General features: G+C 36.0%; 1 protein-coding gene across 1 annotated transcript in view; it reads left to right on the plus strand.

Annotated features, from left to right (window-relative positions):
- The window catches only part of LOC114366303 (sodium/potassium/calcium exchanger Nckx30C), a 60,901-nt gene that overhangs the window by 8,942 nt on the left and 33,531 nt on the right, over positions 1 to 18,428 (plus strand). Inside the window, exon 2 of the mRNA XM_028323136.1 lies at positions 11,801 to 11,824. Coding sequence (XP_028178937.1) covers positions 11,801 to 11,824 — 24 coding nt within the window. The remainder of the gene's footprint in view (positions 1 to 11,800; positions 11,825 to 18,428) is intronic.

Genomic DNA, 18,428 nt, shown 5'->3' on the forward strand with positions numbered 1-18,428 from the left:
TGTTTGTGTCGCAGTAACGTAATTTTGAAGTAACGTTTGTCGGAGTTCAATTTTTGAGCCCGCATACGGTTTTCGCAGGTTGAAAATATGGCCTCGGCCACCTAATTCACTAACCATTTATCTGAGCCATCACCAATTTTCCGCCGATATTTATTTAAAATGATAAATAAGTGTTAGCCGCTGGCGCGCTTGGCGGATGGCCAAGTTATCTAATTTATCTGTTAGCTGCCATGACGGGCGTTTACGGTCACTGCCGCTCTGAAGGCTGTCCAATTATGTACTGCCTGTGTACTGCATTGTTTCATTATGTCGTAAAGCCATATAGAGGAATGCTCGAAGAATACACATTGTTTTAAACTGGGAACACCGACGTGTTGGCACTGAAGCGCTGTTGAACAAAGTCAATCGTTGTCATAAAATTAATATGAATAAAGTGCAAATTCAGAAAAAAAATTGCCCTACCTAATTGGGATAGATTTTTTAAATTATAAAACTTGAAACACAAATGCCACACCAGCTACGTAAGTTGATGCTACAGCTATGCCACAAAAGGAGAAAATATTGTTGAATTATAATCCGGGCCTTTTTAAGGCGAGAGTGAATAGGCACTTACAGGGCAGATAGTACCATCCTAGACTGCATCTCACTTAACACCAGGTGCGATTGCGGTCAAATACTTATTTTGCATAAAAAAATTGATCATCAACTGACCACGTGGAAGAAAACAACATGCCCGACTTGTTGTTAGTAGTGTATTATAGATCCGGTATTAGAGTGATTATGTCCGAGCCAATAATCGGATAGAACGTAGAAAATCTACTTATTTGTTCTGAGATAAAAACTCACATATCCCATATCGATTTCAGAAACAATGCCACGCAAAAAGGAAAGAAGATTCATTTCCTACGGCGACCTGCCGAGCATTTCGGCATTTTAATATTGCCAAAATACCGTAGATTTTCGACGCTTGAATTAAAATAACAACAGTTCAGATCTAGGTTATATAACAAAGGTCAGGTTTACCCGCCCCAAAACATTTGGTACTGACCTACCGGTATAATGCTGAGTCGGCGACCTGGTAAATGCCAGCCTTTGACACAAACTATGTGCTAGGTAAAGCACAGAGACACTAAAGCCAGTTTAATTAACCTATTCTCCTTTGACTAGGGTATATTACCCAGTATAAAGCTGAGAAAAAGGGAAAACGGTTAGATTAACCTGATTCGCATCTTAGGTAAAACTTATATTATATTACCGGGTTAATAGCACACGGAAAATTATGGAGAGCTTAATAAAATAACTTTACATTTCTAATGTTTTGTCACTGCTACGAAGTGCTACGGGCTACGAATCTCGTAGCTCTAAAATATTCGTAGTGCGAGTAAATACTCGTAGTATAGTAGTTTTAAATTTGAAACTAATGGAAGATGCATCAGTTTCTTTACATAATTACCTACCAACTTTGAAGGGTTGAGAAAAAAGCTTCGCCCAAAAAGTGTACTTAAAAACAAGATATTATGTACACTCGACAGATAGACTATACAGTGTGAGTCACGTTAAAGTGTACATATGAAAATAGATGAAACTAGACCTATTTTTATCGACAAAAAAGAGGTCAAAAATTTTTTGTCATTTTTTTTTTATTTTTTATAGAATTTTTTTTCTTCAAATTACTTATTGTAAAGAAAACGTAATAACTTTTAAACTAAGCGGTATATCCTGATAAAATAAAAACAGTAATAATGCTAAATAACAGGCGATACTAAAAAAAATCATAAAATACACAAAAAATGCCAACAAATAATAAAAAATGATACTTTTTGAAAAAAATCTGCTTAAAAATTCGTGTTTTTTTGGTTATTTTATAAATTTCTCCAAAAAATGCCCCTATAACCGGTGGTTTTTATTACTTTGTATTATTTTCTATCGTATTATCTTTTTAAAACCAAAAATCGCATGTCTCTATCCCTATCACAACATTTGCTATGATCGTTTGAACAAAGGCCTGCCACAACATTATTCTCCGCTACAGGTAGAGACAATTTTAATTTTAACTAAAATGCTTATTTTACTTCGAAATCTTTTGTTTTTATTTGAAATTTAACTTGTCTTTATCAAAATTACAAATCTAGAGCCATTTTCAGTTTGGTTGTTAACGAAGCGTTGAATGGCGCGCCCGGAGAGGCTTAGTTCAAACGATCATTGCGAATGTTGTGATAGGGATAGAGACATGCGATTTTTGGTTTTACAAAGATAATACGATAGAAAATAATACAAAGGAATAAAAACTACCGGTTATATTTGGAGAAATTTATAAAATAACCAAAAAAACACGAATTTTTAAGCAGATTTTTTTCAAAAAGTATCATTTTTTATTATTTGTTGGCATTTTTTGTGTATTTTATGTACTTTTTTAGTATTGCCTGTTATTTAGCATTATTACTGTTTTTATTTTATCAGGATATACCGCTTAGTTTAAAAGTTATTACGTTTTCTTTACAATAAGTAATTTGAAGAAAAAAAAATCTATAAAAAATAAAAAAAAAATCGCAAAAATTTTTTGACCTCTTTTTTGTCGATAAAAATAGGTCTAGTTTCATCTATTTTCATATGTACACTTTAACGTGACTCACACTGTATATATTTATATTTTAGTTGTACAATTGCACCTGTTACAATAGTATTTACAATGCACAGTGCTAAGCTCGATATTCTCTTATCTCTACATAATTAATTATTCAAATAACATAATATGCAGGTGCCAACTGCTACCCAGATGAATTGCACTACACTATTGTACATATAACTTCCATTATCACATCGTTACATAAACGACAGCGCCATTTGCATCGTATCTACTCGATATTATATCGAGTAGCATATCGATACCGTTATCGAATAGCCAGTGGCCATTGAATCGGATGATTACCGAATTGGGGAGAGTATTGATACTGACATAGGTATTAAGGCTGAGTTGCACCACCTAAATTTAACGGTAACTATGACGATAACCGGTGCTTTTTGTATGGAAGTTGACAGTTTTTTGACGTTTGTCAAAGTTAAAGTAAGATGGTGCAACCCAGCCTAATATTAACAGTGGCATGCATTGAACCATACCACGGTAATAATATCATACAGTATTGTAACTTCATATAAACGGACGAAACGCGAGCTTTCCTTCGAAATTCAAATCTCGGTATGCGCTCGACATGCAAAAGTCGGAGGTGTCGCGATTGTGCCACAGTAATAAACGGACGATGTGTTGTTTTTTAAACAGTGTGTTTTTTTTATAAAAATAATTACAAGTACCTATTTATACAGGGTGTTAGGTAAATGGGTTTATAAGCCAACACTAGCCCATGTTAACATTTATGCATGTAAATGGTATGCTGAATTAGTCAGTGATATCATTTTATTTATTTTTAATTTTCATACAAAATAAAATTTATAAAATCTGATTTGTACGAAAATTAAAATTATTAAAATGATGATAACAATTTTCTGACTTCACCATACCATTTATATGCACATGTTAATATGGGCTAGTGTCCGCTTATAAGCCCATTTACCTAACACCCTGTATAATAATCAAGCATATTGTACGCCTCAGTCGAGGCGCATACATTTTACAGTCGCTACTTTTTTACTAAATCTTAACACAAATATATTTTTTTAATTAAATGTACTAATGACAAGACAACATGCATTTTTATCCTATTTCATTCACATAGTATTTTGTAAAAAATTGCACTTGCTGCTTATTTATTATAAAGTGTATTCTGTATTTTTCTTATAAGTGAATATAATTGTATTCTTTTAGAAAAATAAATATCTAAAACCATAAAACCATAATTCTAAGTAGGCAGATGTAATGAAAATAGGGTCTGCAGGTGGGCAGCCCTATCACATATTGTCATACGGTGACGTACCGCGCGGCTGTTGACATTTATTTAAAAAATATGGCCGAGTTGGAATACTGTATAGATAGTATTACCGTGACCATACTGTGATAGGTCAAACTAGCGAGATAGGACCCGTATTGTAATGAGCAAGTAATTGTTTTAACGCGATTGTCATACGCTCTGTGTCATTTATGAACAGTAATTTAATTTTGTAACGCTGTTTTTACTCAAGTGTAGCAGAAATGGTGAGCTATAACAAAATATGAAGTGGCTTGACTCACGGAAAATGATAAATTTAAGTTTTGAAATGAATTAAAATGTGTCTGTTTTTAACGCAGCTTTTACAACTTGATTAAGTAGGTACAGAGTACACGGTGTTACTTAGCCGTATTCACAGAGTTAAAAGTAACGAATAATACCTAATTGTGTATGTAAGTAGATAAACAAAAGATTCCCATAAAAAAGAACATTTGTAAATTTGGTTTTGCAGTGAAAATGTTAAGGAATTCTTTTTTACTGATTTGTGTTCAGTGTCGTCGTCATCAGTTACCTCTGTAAATATGACAAGAATGCAAAGTTCTGTAAAAATGACACCGTGTATGTAAAGAGCCCAAATTGGAGTTAGATTTGATTTATAGAATCTAGGTTACATGCTTAATTCCTATCGGAGTATCAAGTAAATTGACTCTAGTTATAAAGACACCAACAGATATTGTTCTCAGTATTTCCCTTCCCAAGTTCCCATCGAATGTAATTTTGAATCCTCTCCATTGCAATAATTTTCCTTCTGATTCCCCTTTTGTGCGAGTAAAGACGCCGATCTCGATTACCAATAAAACCCGGCAGAGTTGGAGCTAATATCTACGTAATACGTATTTGAACTACGAAACTACCTATAAATAAAGTGTAGGAATGTTTCTGACAGGCCGAATCGAACGACATAAATCCGAATGTAGTAGAATTGTTTTAATCTGGTCGCGTTATTGGAATTTAACGCATTCTGTATTGTAATAATGAAGATTCTTGATTGTTAATGTACTGAATAATTTAAGATATTCTTACTTTATTTTAAGGTCGATAATAATTCATTCTAGTTTCTCAAAATTCTTAGAATCAAAACACATGGCAGCACATAAATGTCGAAACTTCCACACCAATTTGTTCGTTTGAAACCTATCACGTTCACAACCTTTGCGTTTTAAATAAATTAGTTGTATCTATATGGTTTTTATAAAACTCAAAAGTTAACTAGAGTCGGAGTTTCGTCAATTTTATTACGAGATTTCGCCTGTGTTATTTATTTATGTGAACAATGTGGAACCAAATGCGAAAATCAAAGGTCTTAGCCCGGTTAATGTTTTACGTCAATACATCGTTCTATGCCATTAAAAATATAATACCAACGAAAATACCGTTCGTTTTTATGTCGCAACATATGGCGTGCACGAAAAAATTCGTGCAATTCACCTTTACGTTCATTTTACGACGTGGGAGCGATTGACCCGCCGCATTTGGGTTCGATTTCCGACCAACTTTTCGCCAGTCACTGCAGAACGCCAAAGCAAAGAATAATGTAACTATAGGTATAAAAACGATAGTCATTTAGGCCCGTTAATTTGCTATACCCTACTATGTAGCAGAAGTCAGAACGCGCTTGTGGACAGAGAGCAAATTCACTTTACTTTAAAATACTAGAGATTAGATAACAAAACATGATGAAGATTATTTATGATAAGTGACAACTTTTCAAAAGTCTCATTAAAAGTTAGTTTGTCGACTAACAAACTAAAAAATCGATCAAATGAGTCGCCCTCCCGCACGAAAGATTCTAAAAAAACTCGACAATTTATTTTTTAGTTAAGTAATAGAAATACATTAAGTAAACAACTGTTTTCCTTTTACGATTTCTAAATGATACAGCTATTTTTTACCTATATTTAGCCCGGTAATAGCAAGGAATAGAGTCCCATTTGGGAACGAACCCGTAAAAATACCCAACACAAGCCTTTTGTTTAGTGGCACATTTCCAAAGTACTTCAACGGACTTGAAGCGGAATTAAAAAAGAATCCATCAATGTTTAATTATAGAGCTTCGTTATAAAACGCTTTTAACTGTCGCGGTAACTGAAAGCTAGAGATAAAACATTGCGAGTCACGAAAGAGCTTTCGGATTGCAATCAACAAAGCTTTTTGATCCGGCATTTTTACTTATTTTTCAAATGGCGCTATCTTACAAGCGGCTATGTTAATCCTATTATTTGAGTTTTATGTGGCAAATGAGTAATAATTAATAAGTTTATATTAAAAAACTAGCTGATCCAGCGAGCTCCGTACCGCTTTTGGAAATATTATATAGCCTATGTTAACCAGGAATTGTAGGATTCTAATTGTGAAACAATTTTTCAAATAGCTCCAGTACTTTAGAAGCCTATTCAATTCATAAAATCAACTCTTTTCTCTAAATAAAATTAGTGTAAAAGACAAAGACAAAATAATTACTATAGCTAATGTTGAAAATTTTCCGTACTTGTGTTATTTGTCGGCTCAATGGACCGATGAACTGAAAAAGAGAAGCGCCTGGATGCAGCGCAGGACCGGTAGCTGTATAAGCCCTTGGATAAAATTATTTGACTTCTTATTGCACATTTTATGAGTATAAAAGCCGAACATGATCTATTAGCAATATTATCTCCCGTCAAACGTTTTCATCTACAGACGACTGCACATCAGGCAACCCATTTTTGTTGCAGATTCGCCCCTATTGCAGCTAATTCAATGGCTAAGCTAATAGGTGTCATGTGTGCAAGTTGTGATATGATAAGCAATTCAATAAATAAATCTCGATGTGCCGTCGTCCATACCTAACTCAAAGATTTTGTACCAACGTCCACGTCCAATTCCAAATAAAACAAACAAAATATTGTTCTCCACGCACAATAATCTTCGAATGCCCCAGTGGGCCGTTCCGCGCCACGCGCCGCTTTGTGTTGATTTACTCGAGTTAGGCCAAATTCCGCGGTATTCTTGTTTCGGCCCACTGTCCAGGTATCGTCGAGGGGCCGATCTCTGTGCGAAAAATATGTTTGTGAAATTCTGTTGATGAAGTGCTTAGAGCGCAAAGGCTTTGGTAGCGTATTTAAATGTGTGAGCATTTTCTACTAACACTCACTGCTGCCGCCCGTCGCACAGTTGCGACAACAATGTAATTACGCGTGAGCGATAAGAATAGGTTGCTTGGGGTCATTGGACAAAATTCTACGTGCTCAGAGACCAGAGTTTAGGCTTGCCTAAAAATCGATAGAGTTGTTGGTCTATCCAAGGATTAAATAGTCAGATTCTATCGATCCAATCGATTGTAATAATTAATCCGATAGTATCGATATGAATAACATTGATAGTAGAGTGATTTTCAGTGGGAGCTATCGATTAATCGATACCTACCTAGTCAATTTTAGGTAAGCCTGCTTTATAAAATTTATGGACATGACTAAGACATTCTGTAAGCGAAATGTGGCGTTTAATCCTACTCATAATATTTTCAATGAAGCGTTACTTCGTATTTATAACTGACGAAGAATAGCTAGAACGGCTTACATAAGCACTGAGCATTTTATGTTCTTAAATAATCTAAGAAGGATGTAAAGATCCTGACAAGCATTAATTTATTTCTTATTAGTGACAATTAGCACAGAAAGCTCCTGTACCTAACACTGACATCATTTTTATATCAGTTACAATCGAATCCCAGAGTAAGTAGGTACAGCAAGCTCCTACCTACCTTATGTTATATCCGTTAGTATTTAGTTTTATTTCGAACTCCTCCTATGTTCTTCTGATTAATTTCGTTGCGGGTCCAATGACAGTTTAACTTTCCCCCGGGACAAACTTGACCTTCATTGGTTGGGTTTTGGCGGTCAAGCTGTAGATGCTGGCTACACAGGAGTTGCAGTGGTGGGAACGAGAGGTGGGAATAGTCCCGTATCCGTTAGTATCTCAAAGTGAGCCAAGCATGTATCATACAAAGTCTTCATAATGCTCTACCTTGTTGAAGCTTTTACTCAAATGGGACATAAAATATTTTATTGCTGCGACGTATATCGAGTTCAGATACAAATCATTTCAGCAGTTAACTTGAGCTATGGAGCTATTTTAGTTTGTTTTGTAAGATAAGAATGATGGGATAAGTTTTAGATTTAAAAGTGCTAAGAGTTTTACCATGGACTGAGTATTCTATACGAGTTTCAGTGTGCGAAAAATCGTTGTTATAGCGTTTAACTCAGTCGTTGCCTGAGGTATGCGAGTGGTACGGGAGGAGTGACATTGGACACGTTATGACGTGACAGGGCATACAAATCTAAAGTCTAGCTGACGTTTAACCGTCACAAAATCACCCTCCCGTCCCATACCTCGGGCACTGAGTGTGTTAAGTGCTAGACATACGAGTATACCTTACAAGCGTTAACGTAAAAAGTTTTAGTAAATCATGCCCTAGTCAAGCACTCAATATTCCATATCATGAAATTTGAAAACAACGCAACGCATCTACAAATTCTACCAAGTTTTACTTCCTAAAAATGACTTTTATTTGCCACGAAACTTATAAAAATCTGTTATTTACGCATTATGTAGTCAGTCACAGTTTATTTATAGTAACCAATTAGGTACTATTTTTACTATGACGAACTTATTACGCCTCAAATACCAAATCAAAGTTTAGGCATTCAATTATATTTCACACCACAGAAATGAAACGAATTTTGGTTACGCGTGGGTGCGATATTAAATTTGTTAATGGTCAATCATAGGAATCAATCAACCCTGTAATTTTACTTTAATTTTAAACAAGCTGTGAATTTACGTTAGATTATACATTGAATTGCCACTATGTCACATTATTTTAATTATTCATCATTTTAGATTCCATTCTTCGCTAGCTATAAGTAGGACGCCTATGTCGGCTTAAAATTATGTCACCAGGATTAAAACATTGAGATATGTAATAATATTACTTCAATGGATTAAAATACAAACCATACATTTAGATAATACGAGTAAACTTAGGTCGGTTTATGTAACACGAACTCTACCTACATATAATTTTAATTTAACTAGGTACTTCAACTAGAACCTTACTAAATTGGTAACAGTTATCTTACTACATAGTTCTGTCATTAGATGAAATCTTTAAGTATAAGGCTGTATAATACCACTGGTCCGTCTTAAATAGTTTTTAGATTTAAACACATTTATACATATTATAACTAATACCGAAATTCACATCTGAAACATTAAACAATTATTTTTGTTTCTTGTAATTCCTTTTATGTGTAAAAAGCAATAAACTTTTTTTTTTTTTTAACTTTTCACTCATCACATTACATACAACGTGTCCCAAAATTCAAGGATAAGCCGGCGCCGCAGGATGGACATAGTCATGACTACTTTAGGAAAAATAAGAAAAAAAATCTGTCTCAATTATTTTTTAAGTTACACAATAAATGATGAAATTCGTCGAAAATTGACACCCCTTATGATATTTTACATTACCACGACCACAATTTTTCAAATACTTCTGTTTTTTTGTTTGTATCGGCAACTTAAGTAGTGCTGCTGTCATCTCCAATTCTTAAAACCCTCAGAATTCTTGCAGTTTTTACACAAAATTTAATCAAAATATGATATTTCCTTAAAATTTTGAACGATTTTTACTTTCACTCCACTTTGACTCGTCGTTTTGTAAAAAAACAGTATGAACACTACTGCGGCAAGTTTATTATAAAGTTGACGCAACTATCCAAGATTCCAAAATGGTATAATACTCTAAGAAAACTAGTCGCAATAAAGATATGCGTACCATTTTTACAAGCACTTCGCTTGTTAGTTAGTATGGAATAAATCTTGCAATTAAATTTAAAACCAGTTCTCCTTAACCAATTGAGATGAAATTTGGTATACTTATGTAAGTACGATGACATTGCAATATTATGGTATCATTGAGCTGGATGGAGTCTGGAGGTGGCCATAGGAACTTCTAAACGAAACGGCGGAATCGCATCTAGTTTGGGTTCGTTGAATATCTTTTCGAGCACTTTAGTGCTAGATGATGTCCAGGGTCCTGATGATGAAGTCAAGAGGTGGCCAGGAGCTGGCCAAAGGAACTCCTAATCGAAATGGCGGAAGATTATCGAGTTTGGGTTCGTTGGATTTGACTTCCCGAGCACTTGGACCATGAGATTGAGAAACAACTAAAAAGTGTAAAATAAAGTTATAAAAAAAAAAAAACTTTTTTAAAAACAAGCATTAATGCGAAATTTTACGAAAGAATTTAACGATAAAAATAATTGTATGCAAGGTTCAAATAATTTCGAAAGTTTGTAGCGCAAACAGAAAAAAAGAGGAATAAATTCCATGCGCGATTATAACTTTATTTTAAACTTTTTAGTTGTTTCTCAATCTCATGGCCCAAGTGCCCGAGAAGACAAACCCAACGAACCCAAACTCGATAAGCTTCCACTATTTCGTTTAGGAGTTCCTATGGCCAGCTCCTGGCCACCTCTTGACTTCATCATCAGGATCCTGGACATCATCTAGCACCAAAGTGCTTGAAAAGACAAATCTAACGAACCTAAACTAGATGCAATTCCGCCGTTTCATTTAGAAGTTCCTATGGCCACCTCCAGACTCCATCCAGCTCAATGATACCATAATATTGCATTGTCATCGTACTTACATAAGTATACCAAATTTCAGCTCAATTGGTTGAGGAGAACTGGTTTTAAATTTAGTTGCAAGATTTATCCCATACTACTAACAAGCGAAGTGCTTGTAAAAATGGTACGCATATCTTTTTTGCGACTAGTTTTCTTAGAGTATTATACCATTTTGGAATCTTGGATAGTTGCGTCAACTTTATAATAAACTTGCCGCAGTAGTGTTCATACTGTTTTTTTACAAAACGACGAGTCAAAGTGGAGTGAAAGTAATAATCGTTTAAAATTTTAAGAAAATATCATATTTTGATTAACTTTTGTGTAAAAACTGCAAGGTTTCTGGGGGTTTTAAGAATTGGAGTGGACAGCAGCACTACTTAAGTTGCCAATACAAACAAAAAAACAGAAGTATTTGAAAAATTGTAGTCGTTGTAATGTAAAATATCATAAGGGGTGTCAATTTTCGACGAATTTCATAATTTATTGTGTAACTTAAAAAATAATTGAGATAGATTTTTTTTCTTATTTTTCCTGAAGTAGTCATGACTATGTCCATCCTGCAGCGCCGGCTTATCCTTGAATTTTGGGACACGTTGTATAGTTCAAAACTAAGATTTTAAAGTAATACTAGATTAAGACAAAGTCTATTTTATGTACCACCTCAGGCTCTTGTTCAATACCCCTCATCTACCGGCTGAATTCACTCTTTGCTTAACTAACTAACTTCCAACTAATGTTGTCGGAAAATCGATGCTTTATCGATATCGATCCATCGACTCTCGCTATATCGATAGAGACGTTTTTAGGAGTATGGCTTAACGCGCACGGGTAATTTTTTGTCAGCGTGACAAAATCTCTTTCTCCTTTACACTTTCATAGAGAGAAAAGAGAGAATGTAGTACCTATTCTTATCTATGGAGAGACACACTGTCACGGTGACAATAGTCACCAGTGCGCGCGCTCCATAACTTTACATTTGCCTTTTTCATCTACATTTTAAAGATTTTGATTAATTGTTTGTTCATAATTATATTTTACATTGATACCATCCTACGAAGACCTTTTAGGTCACTGTCTAAGAGCTCTATCGATATAGTAAGGGGCATCGATCGTTATCGATAAAAATGACTCGATTTTTCAACAACGCTACTTCTTACTGGCTTAACTGACCGAAGCCTGTTTTTACAGCACCAGGCAGCCGCTCAGACCTTGGTGAGTGATTGCGATTCCTTGCACTTCACTATACTTTTTTATAAACTTATTTATCATTACCTTCCTATTTCGCTTCATCGCATTTTAAGGCTTTATCTATAGTGTTGGGAAACAGTAACTCAGTTTCGATAAAATTTATCGATACTGAAATAAAATTGTATGAAAAATAATAAAAATTACTTTAATTATTTGAAATTGAGTTACTGTTTTGAAATTGAAAACACTATTTACTAAGACAGTGCAAAGCTTAAAAGCAAATAAAAGTTTTCTAGGTAGATAACCGCATGTTGAGTGAGTGATTTTAACAATAAATTGTAAATAAACATAAATAACTTTCTATAGCCACCAGAATGATTTTAGGTAGGTAATGTTGATTTTAGAGCATTAAAATTTGTAACAGGTATTGAGGTAAAATGTAATTTTTTAGGAAAATTCGAGAATATTTTGACTTTTTGATACACTGTAGGTAGGTTTTTCTTTTAGACTAGTGGATGATGATTTAAATGATACTTAAAAGTTACAAAAGCATGCATAACTCACACTAAACGCACATTACACAAATACATAAACGTTTTTACACACAAAAATATTTACACGTTTTTTTTTTACAAAATTTTGATACACGAGTAATTTAGTAATTTTTGACATGTAACAATTTACACAAGTAATACTTAGTATTTTTTATATTAATTTACTACTTTGAAATAATGTTTTTTAGGTTTTGAAAATGAATAATATGTTTTACATTATTGCCGCTCAATTTAGGTAAGTGAATATTTTACCTGGCGCCACTCAAAATGGAATGACAATATAGGGTTTTTAAATCGTGTCCTAAAAAGGAATAGGTGTAGGTATGAGCTAATTTATTGGTGTACTACAATTTCAGCACCAATAATGAGCTTTACTTTAACCCTTTAGCTGGAGCTAAGCTAATATTAAAATTTGTGTGTTTGGATTCACTACAGTAGTCCAGAGATCGATGGGTTAAGAAATAAACGGTACTAAAGACTGCAGTCGGCAATCCGATACCGATACCTTTGGTTTATTCACAGATAAAATCCATGTATGTGGGTTTATTGTTACCTTTTTTTATCTTTTTAGTTCATCGTTACGCAGTTAGGTTTTTTTGTTTTTTCAATAATATTATGATGAAACAATAAAAGTTACTCACCAAATCATCTTATGACTGTCGGATCTATGATCTTATAATAGTCGAAGCCTCGAAGCCTTATTAACCGACCCGACAATAGAGAAGAAATCACATTATAACCACCAATCCCGGGGCTCCCCCAGGAAAGCTTGTCGAAATTAGTCTTTCCTAGCTGCCAGGGTTGCCACAGGTAATAACCTAAGTTATGTAGAAGTTTCAGGAGCTATGCTGGTTTTTTGGATATCTAAAGCTCTTTTATACCTAAGTGACAGCGCACATTGGGCGAGAAAACTCGGAGACAGACGCGACCACAAAACGTCTGTCATTTTGACGCCATTTCATGTCATTTTGTCGCGACATGTCGCAGAGTCGCAACAACAGTTAATACACTGGTTATCACAAAAATCGACCCTCCCGCGACAAGCACTTTCAAACGTATGCATCCCCACTTCCCATTAATATTGGCACCATTTAAAAGCCTAGTTCTAAACTTCATTTCATTAAAGAAAAGGTTTTTACCCCAAAAATGTGTCTGTAGTAGAATCCAGAGTCACTTCTTCAAAAAATAGGTTGTTACGCTTGAGCCAACTTTTATGGTTAGAAAACTGTTAAGTTGGGATTAATCGCTATCAATCTGTTAAAGAGGACACGTGAGATCATTATTTGGTTTTATAACCATAAAAATTGGTCTAATTGATCCCAGAGGTGAGCCCAAAGTGAGGTCTATTTTCAAGTCACATTTATTGTATGTGTTAATCGTTTAAATCGTTTATTAAGAAATTAAATGTGTTTTTCTTTAAGGATATTTATTGGGCTTTCAAATAACACCAATATTGTTGGGGCACCATGATTGTGTCAGTAGAAACGAGTTTTCCTGTAAAATTCCTGTAAACGACCAGTAGATTATGAAATGACGCGCGCACGCCTTTTGTGGCCGCGTCTGTCGCGCGTTTTGTCGCCCAATGTGCGCTGTCGCTAAGTCCAGAAAAGATGTTGTTATAAAAACACGTTAAACTTTTGTACTGAAATGACTAACAAAGCTTAAATGAGCTAATTCATCATCATAATAGCCTTACCTAATGGCAGTCTACTGCTAGACATAAGCCTCTCAAGAAGCACCAGAGAGAATGATCCTGCTCTTTTGTTCTTTTCTTCATCTAGCGACTGTCTTTTTAAGGTAGATTATTACATACTTTTTTAAAATAATACTTCTTGTGATATGCTTAACGCTTCTAACAGTCTAGGGGATAGTTCGACTCTCTTGATTCGGGAGTTTTAGGTTCAATTCCTATTATTTTGAGTAGGTAAATCATAAATAGATACTTCATCCAAAATGTAAGGTAATTTTATCACCATTTAATTTTATTTGTCAACGGTTTAATTCCTGGCTTTTTAAAAGTGGCAACCCTGCCGTAGCGTGACGTAACCGAGGTCGTATTAATCATGGCTGGAAGTGACTTGCAGTCCAGGGCTATCTACTCCATTACACCGGCGATTGCTGGCAAATGGGTTACGGTAAAAATCTAGATAGTATTTGAATAAACTGCGCCGTGAAGAGGCTTTCATTCCATCAGACAAAACGCTTGGAATTTATTTTAAAATTTAAGTTTAACACGTTGGGTAATAAAAATTCTATTGTGTATTTTACCCGTATTCACAAACGATGCTTGCTTATCGCCCGTATTCACAAATATTACTATTAGGTCTCACAGTGCGCGTGGACCCACAGGGTGACACATGAACCAATCACAGAGCTCTATCAACACTGTGCGTTCGATTTGCTGCTTCACTAATAAAGCAAGCATCGTTTGTGAACAAGGGCGTATGTGACGCAGCAAATTGAACGCACAGCGTTGAATAGAGCTCTGTGATTGGTTCTGTTTGAAACCTACTTTTATAAGCTGTCAAAATGGCAGTCTTCCATCCCATGCGTCCACACATATTGGTATAACAGAGATAAAAACATAACATATTATGTATAAAACGTGAATCATATGAAACGTAGGAACCCCGACTTTTTATATTAGAATGGGACTGTCTTTTGATGGACCGCACTTTTCCAAGATGTCTTCATGGGTCGAAGGGCTTGGGGCAGACATGAAGTTGTTTGAAAACCTACTTCAATATGATGTATGAAAGACGCTGCAGAATAAAAACTTTTTCGTACATTGATTTGAATACTCAGAGGAAATATTTGGGGAACTGTGTAAATACACTCGCGAGCAAAAGTATGGAATCACTTACATGAAGTTGTTTCCACGCGAACTTGTGTACTAACGAATTTGTTAGGAACAAAAAAAGTGGCACCATTTTAAAGATTAAACTTTTATCTTTAAATTGATACCAAATTCATTTAAATCACACCAGTATTTAAAAAGATATCCCGGCTGATGTGAAGAAGTAACGAAAAAAACATGTATGAACTGTTTGATACGTCGCGAGTTGCGGCCTATTTACCCCCTATAAAAGCACGCGTTTTCGGATTTTTGCTTTCACACGTTGATTCATAGACATCTCCGCTTCTTTAGACACTTTACCTGGGATTCTACACCTTCAGAAGCAGCACAAATCGTTGCACTATTCCAAGAAGGGCTCAGCCAGCGAGCTGTCGCACGTCAGCGCCACATAAGCCAGTCCTGGGTTTCGAAAGTTTTAAGACGCTTTCGGGAGACTGGTAGCTTTATCCCGAGACCAAGTTCTGAACAGCGCCGGCGCACATCGCAGAGGGAAGACCGTTTTTTCATGTCAACCTCTCTATGAAATCGTCATTTGACTGGAATCGACGTCCAGTAAGAGCTCAGAAATGTTCGTAGGATAGCTGTTAGCGAGTAGACAGTTTTTCTAAGATGTAAGCAATAGAATTTAACTCCAAAAAGGCCTGCCACAGGCTCGAAACTGACGGCAGGTCACCGATAAGCACGCTTTCAATTTGCTCGTACACATCTCGATGTTAAGTCGAGCAAGCCACCCCCATAAGCCACTGTTTCAGCGAACCAGCACTGCACAAATCGCTCCTCAGGCCGCTTATAAACCCGACCTCTTTGACTGCTGCCCTGCAAACACAGTTTGCATTCATCGGAGAACAGAACTCGCCTCCATTACTCGCCTTTCCATCGAGATGTGTACGAGCAAATTGAAAGGGTGCTTATCGGTGACCTGCCGTCAGTTTCGAGCCTGTGGCAGGCCTTTTTGGAGTCAAATTCTATTGCTTACTTATATCTTAGACGAACTGTCCACTCGCTAACAGCTATCTTACGAACATTTCAGAGCTCTTGATGGACATCGATTCCAGTCAAATGACGATTTCATAGAGAGGTTGACATGAAAAAACGGTCTTCCCTGTGCGATGTGCACCGGCGCTGTTCAGAACTTGGTCTCGGGATAAAGCCACTAGTCTCCCGAAAGCGTCTTGAAACTTTCGAAACCCAGGACTGGCTTATGTGGCGCTGACGTGCGACAGCCCGCTGGCTGAGCCCTTCTTGCAATAGTGCAACGATTTGTGCTGCTTCTGAAGGTGTAGAATCCCAGGTAAAGTGTCAAAAGAAGCGGAGATGTGTATGAATCAACGTGTGAAAGCAAAAATCCGAAAACGCGTGCTTTTATAGGGGGTAAATAGGCCGCAACTCGCGACGTATCAAACAGTTCATACATGTCTTTTTCGTTACTTCTTCACATCAGCCGGGATATCTTTTTAAATACTGGTGTGATTTAAATGAATTTGGTATAAATTTAAAGATAAAAGTTTAATCTTTAAAATGGTGCCACTTTTTTTGTTACTAACAAATTCGTTAGTACACAAGTTCGCGTGGAAACAACTTCATGTAAGTGATTCCATAGTTTTGCTCGCGAGTGTAGAATTTGATATACCCGTAGTATGTCATAGTCATTGAATTAGGCAGCTGCATGCCAAAAATGATATTCAAGTTCAAGTACTAAGTTCTTTTTGATATCTGAACAAAGTGACATCCTAAAATTTAATTTTCCCCCATTTTGTGAGTTCCCACTTCCCACCAAACATCCACCTCGTCGGGAACACAAGGAACAATGGGCACAGTAACTCTGCGGTATTTATGGTCTCTAAATTCGAGCGATCATAATGACTCTCAGGATCGAAGGGGGTGGGGGAGGGGTGTAATTAAAACTCGAACAAAGAACATTAGGTGAGTCCGGTAACGCGAACCGCGTTCCAAGACGCGGTTTGGTTCGCAGCGATTTGACAGTCATCCAAATTTATAGACTAGCACTGAGTAGCTTATTTGCCTTATTAACGGGCAGCCAGTTTCAAAAGTCGAAGTTCAAGCATCCTCTTTTGTCGAGTGTTTTATGAAGATAGGGAAATGTTTTTATGTCTTGCCTTTTTTGACTGATTTCGGGTATTAAAGCCTGGATGCTAAGAAAATAAGGTGACATTTGCTTCCCCCTGAGTCCCCAATAAGTATATGAGATAAATAGTTCTTTGACAAAATGAATTTATCATTATCATGATTTCAGCCATAGAACGTCCACTGCTGAACATAAGATGCTGCTCCTCAATGATTTTCACGTGGTTGCGGTTGATGATGTGGTTGTAAATAAATAAATAAATAATGACCGGTTGGTAGCGGCCTGCATCCAGCGCCTTCCTGTTACCTTTAAGAGGTCGTATAACCGAAAATGCCACGTTCAATAATGCATCTGCTTCTACCTATCTGAGCATCTGCTAAATCAGCGACTTCAGCGTCTCTCTTATAAAGACCACAGCTTTACCAGCGGTGGACTTGACGTTACATCCAATATTTTAGAGCCGAGACCAAGTTACCGTAGTCATGAATATCTCGGCTAAAATATTATTTAGGGTGCAGAGTTCAAACGTCTTAATTTCATTGTCGTTAACATCTTGCTAACGAGTCTTGGCCTGAATTGGCTGAACTGATTTATAGTTGGAATTACTTTTTTTTATGTGTGTGCTGCCTAGTAGCACTGCGTGAACACGAAGGCATAGAGTGAGCAACGTAAGTTTCAGCTTATGGTGCTTTTATGCGCAATTCGGCGAAAAATAGCCGAAATTTTGGATAAATGATTACGCTTGCAATTTTGAGTAACTTATGAAGTTATGAAGCATTTGATGAATTTTATTAACATGGTCAATAGGACATGAATTTTGCTTTAACAATAGAATATATTGTTGGAGCTTAGGTTCGCAGATTTTAGGGGAGGCATATTATTTGTGGCCATAGTTTTTATGGGAGAGTCGGGTATATTAGACCGGCTGCTAAATTGAAACACCTTGATATTTCATAAAATATTATTTAAATGGCTGCAGCGGTGATACTCGGCGACATTCATTATATCTATCAGTCATATTGTTTTTGCATGTCACTGTGTTGCCATTGTAGCAATTTATAGAATATGATACGAAATATGAAGGTGGTACAATTTAGCAGCCGGTCCAAATACTAGACTTCCCCTATATTT

Source organism: Ostrinia furnacalis, unplaced genomic scaffold, assembly GCF_004193835.3.
Source record: "Ostrinia furnacalis isolate ACB-3 unplaced genomic scaffold, ASM419383v2 OfSCF0618, whole genome shotgun sequence".
Classification (NCBI taxonomy): Eukaryota; Metazoa; Arthropoda; class Insecta; order Lepidoptera; family Crambidae; genus Ostrinia; species Ostrinia furnacalis.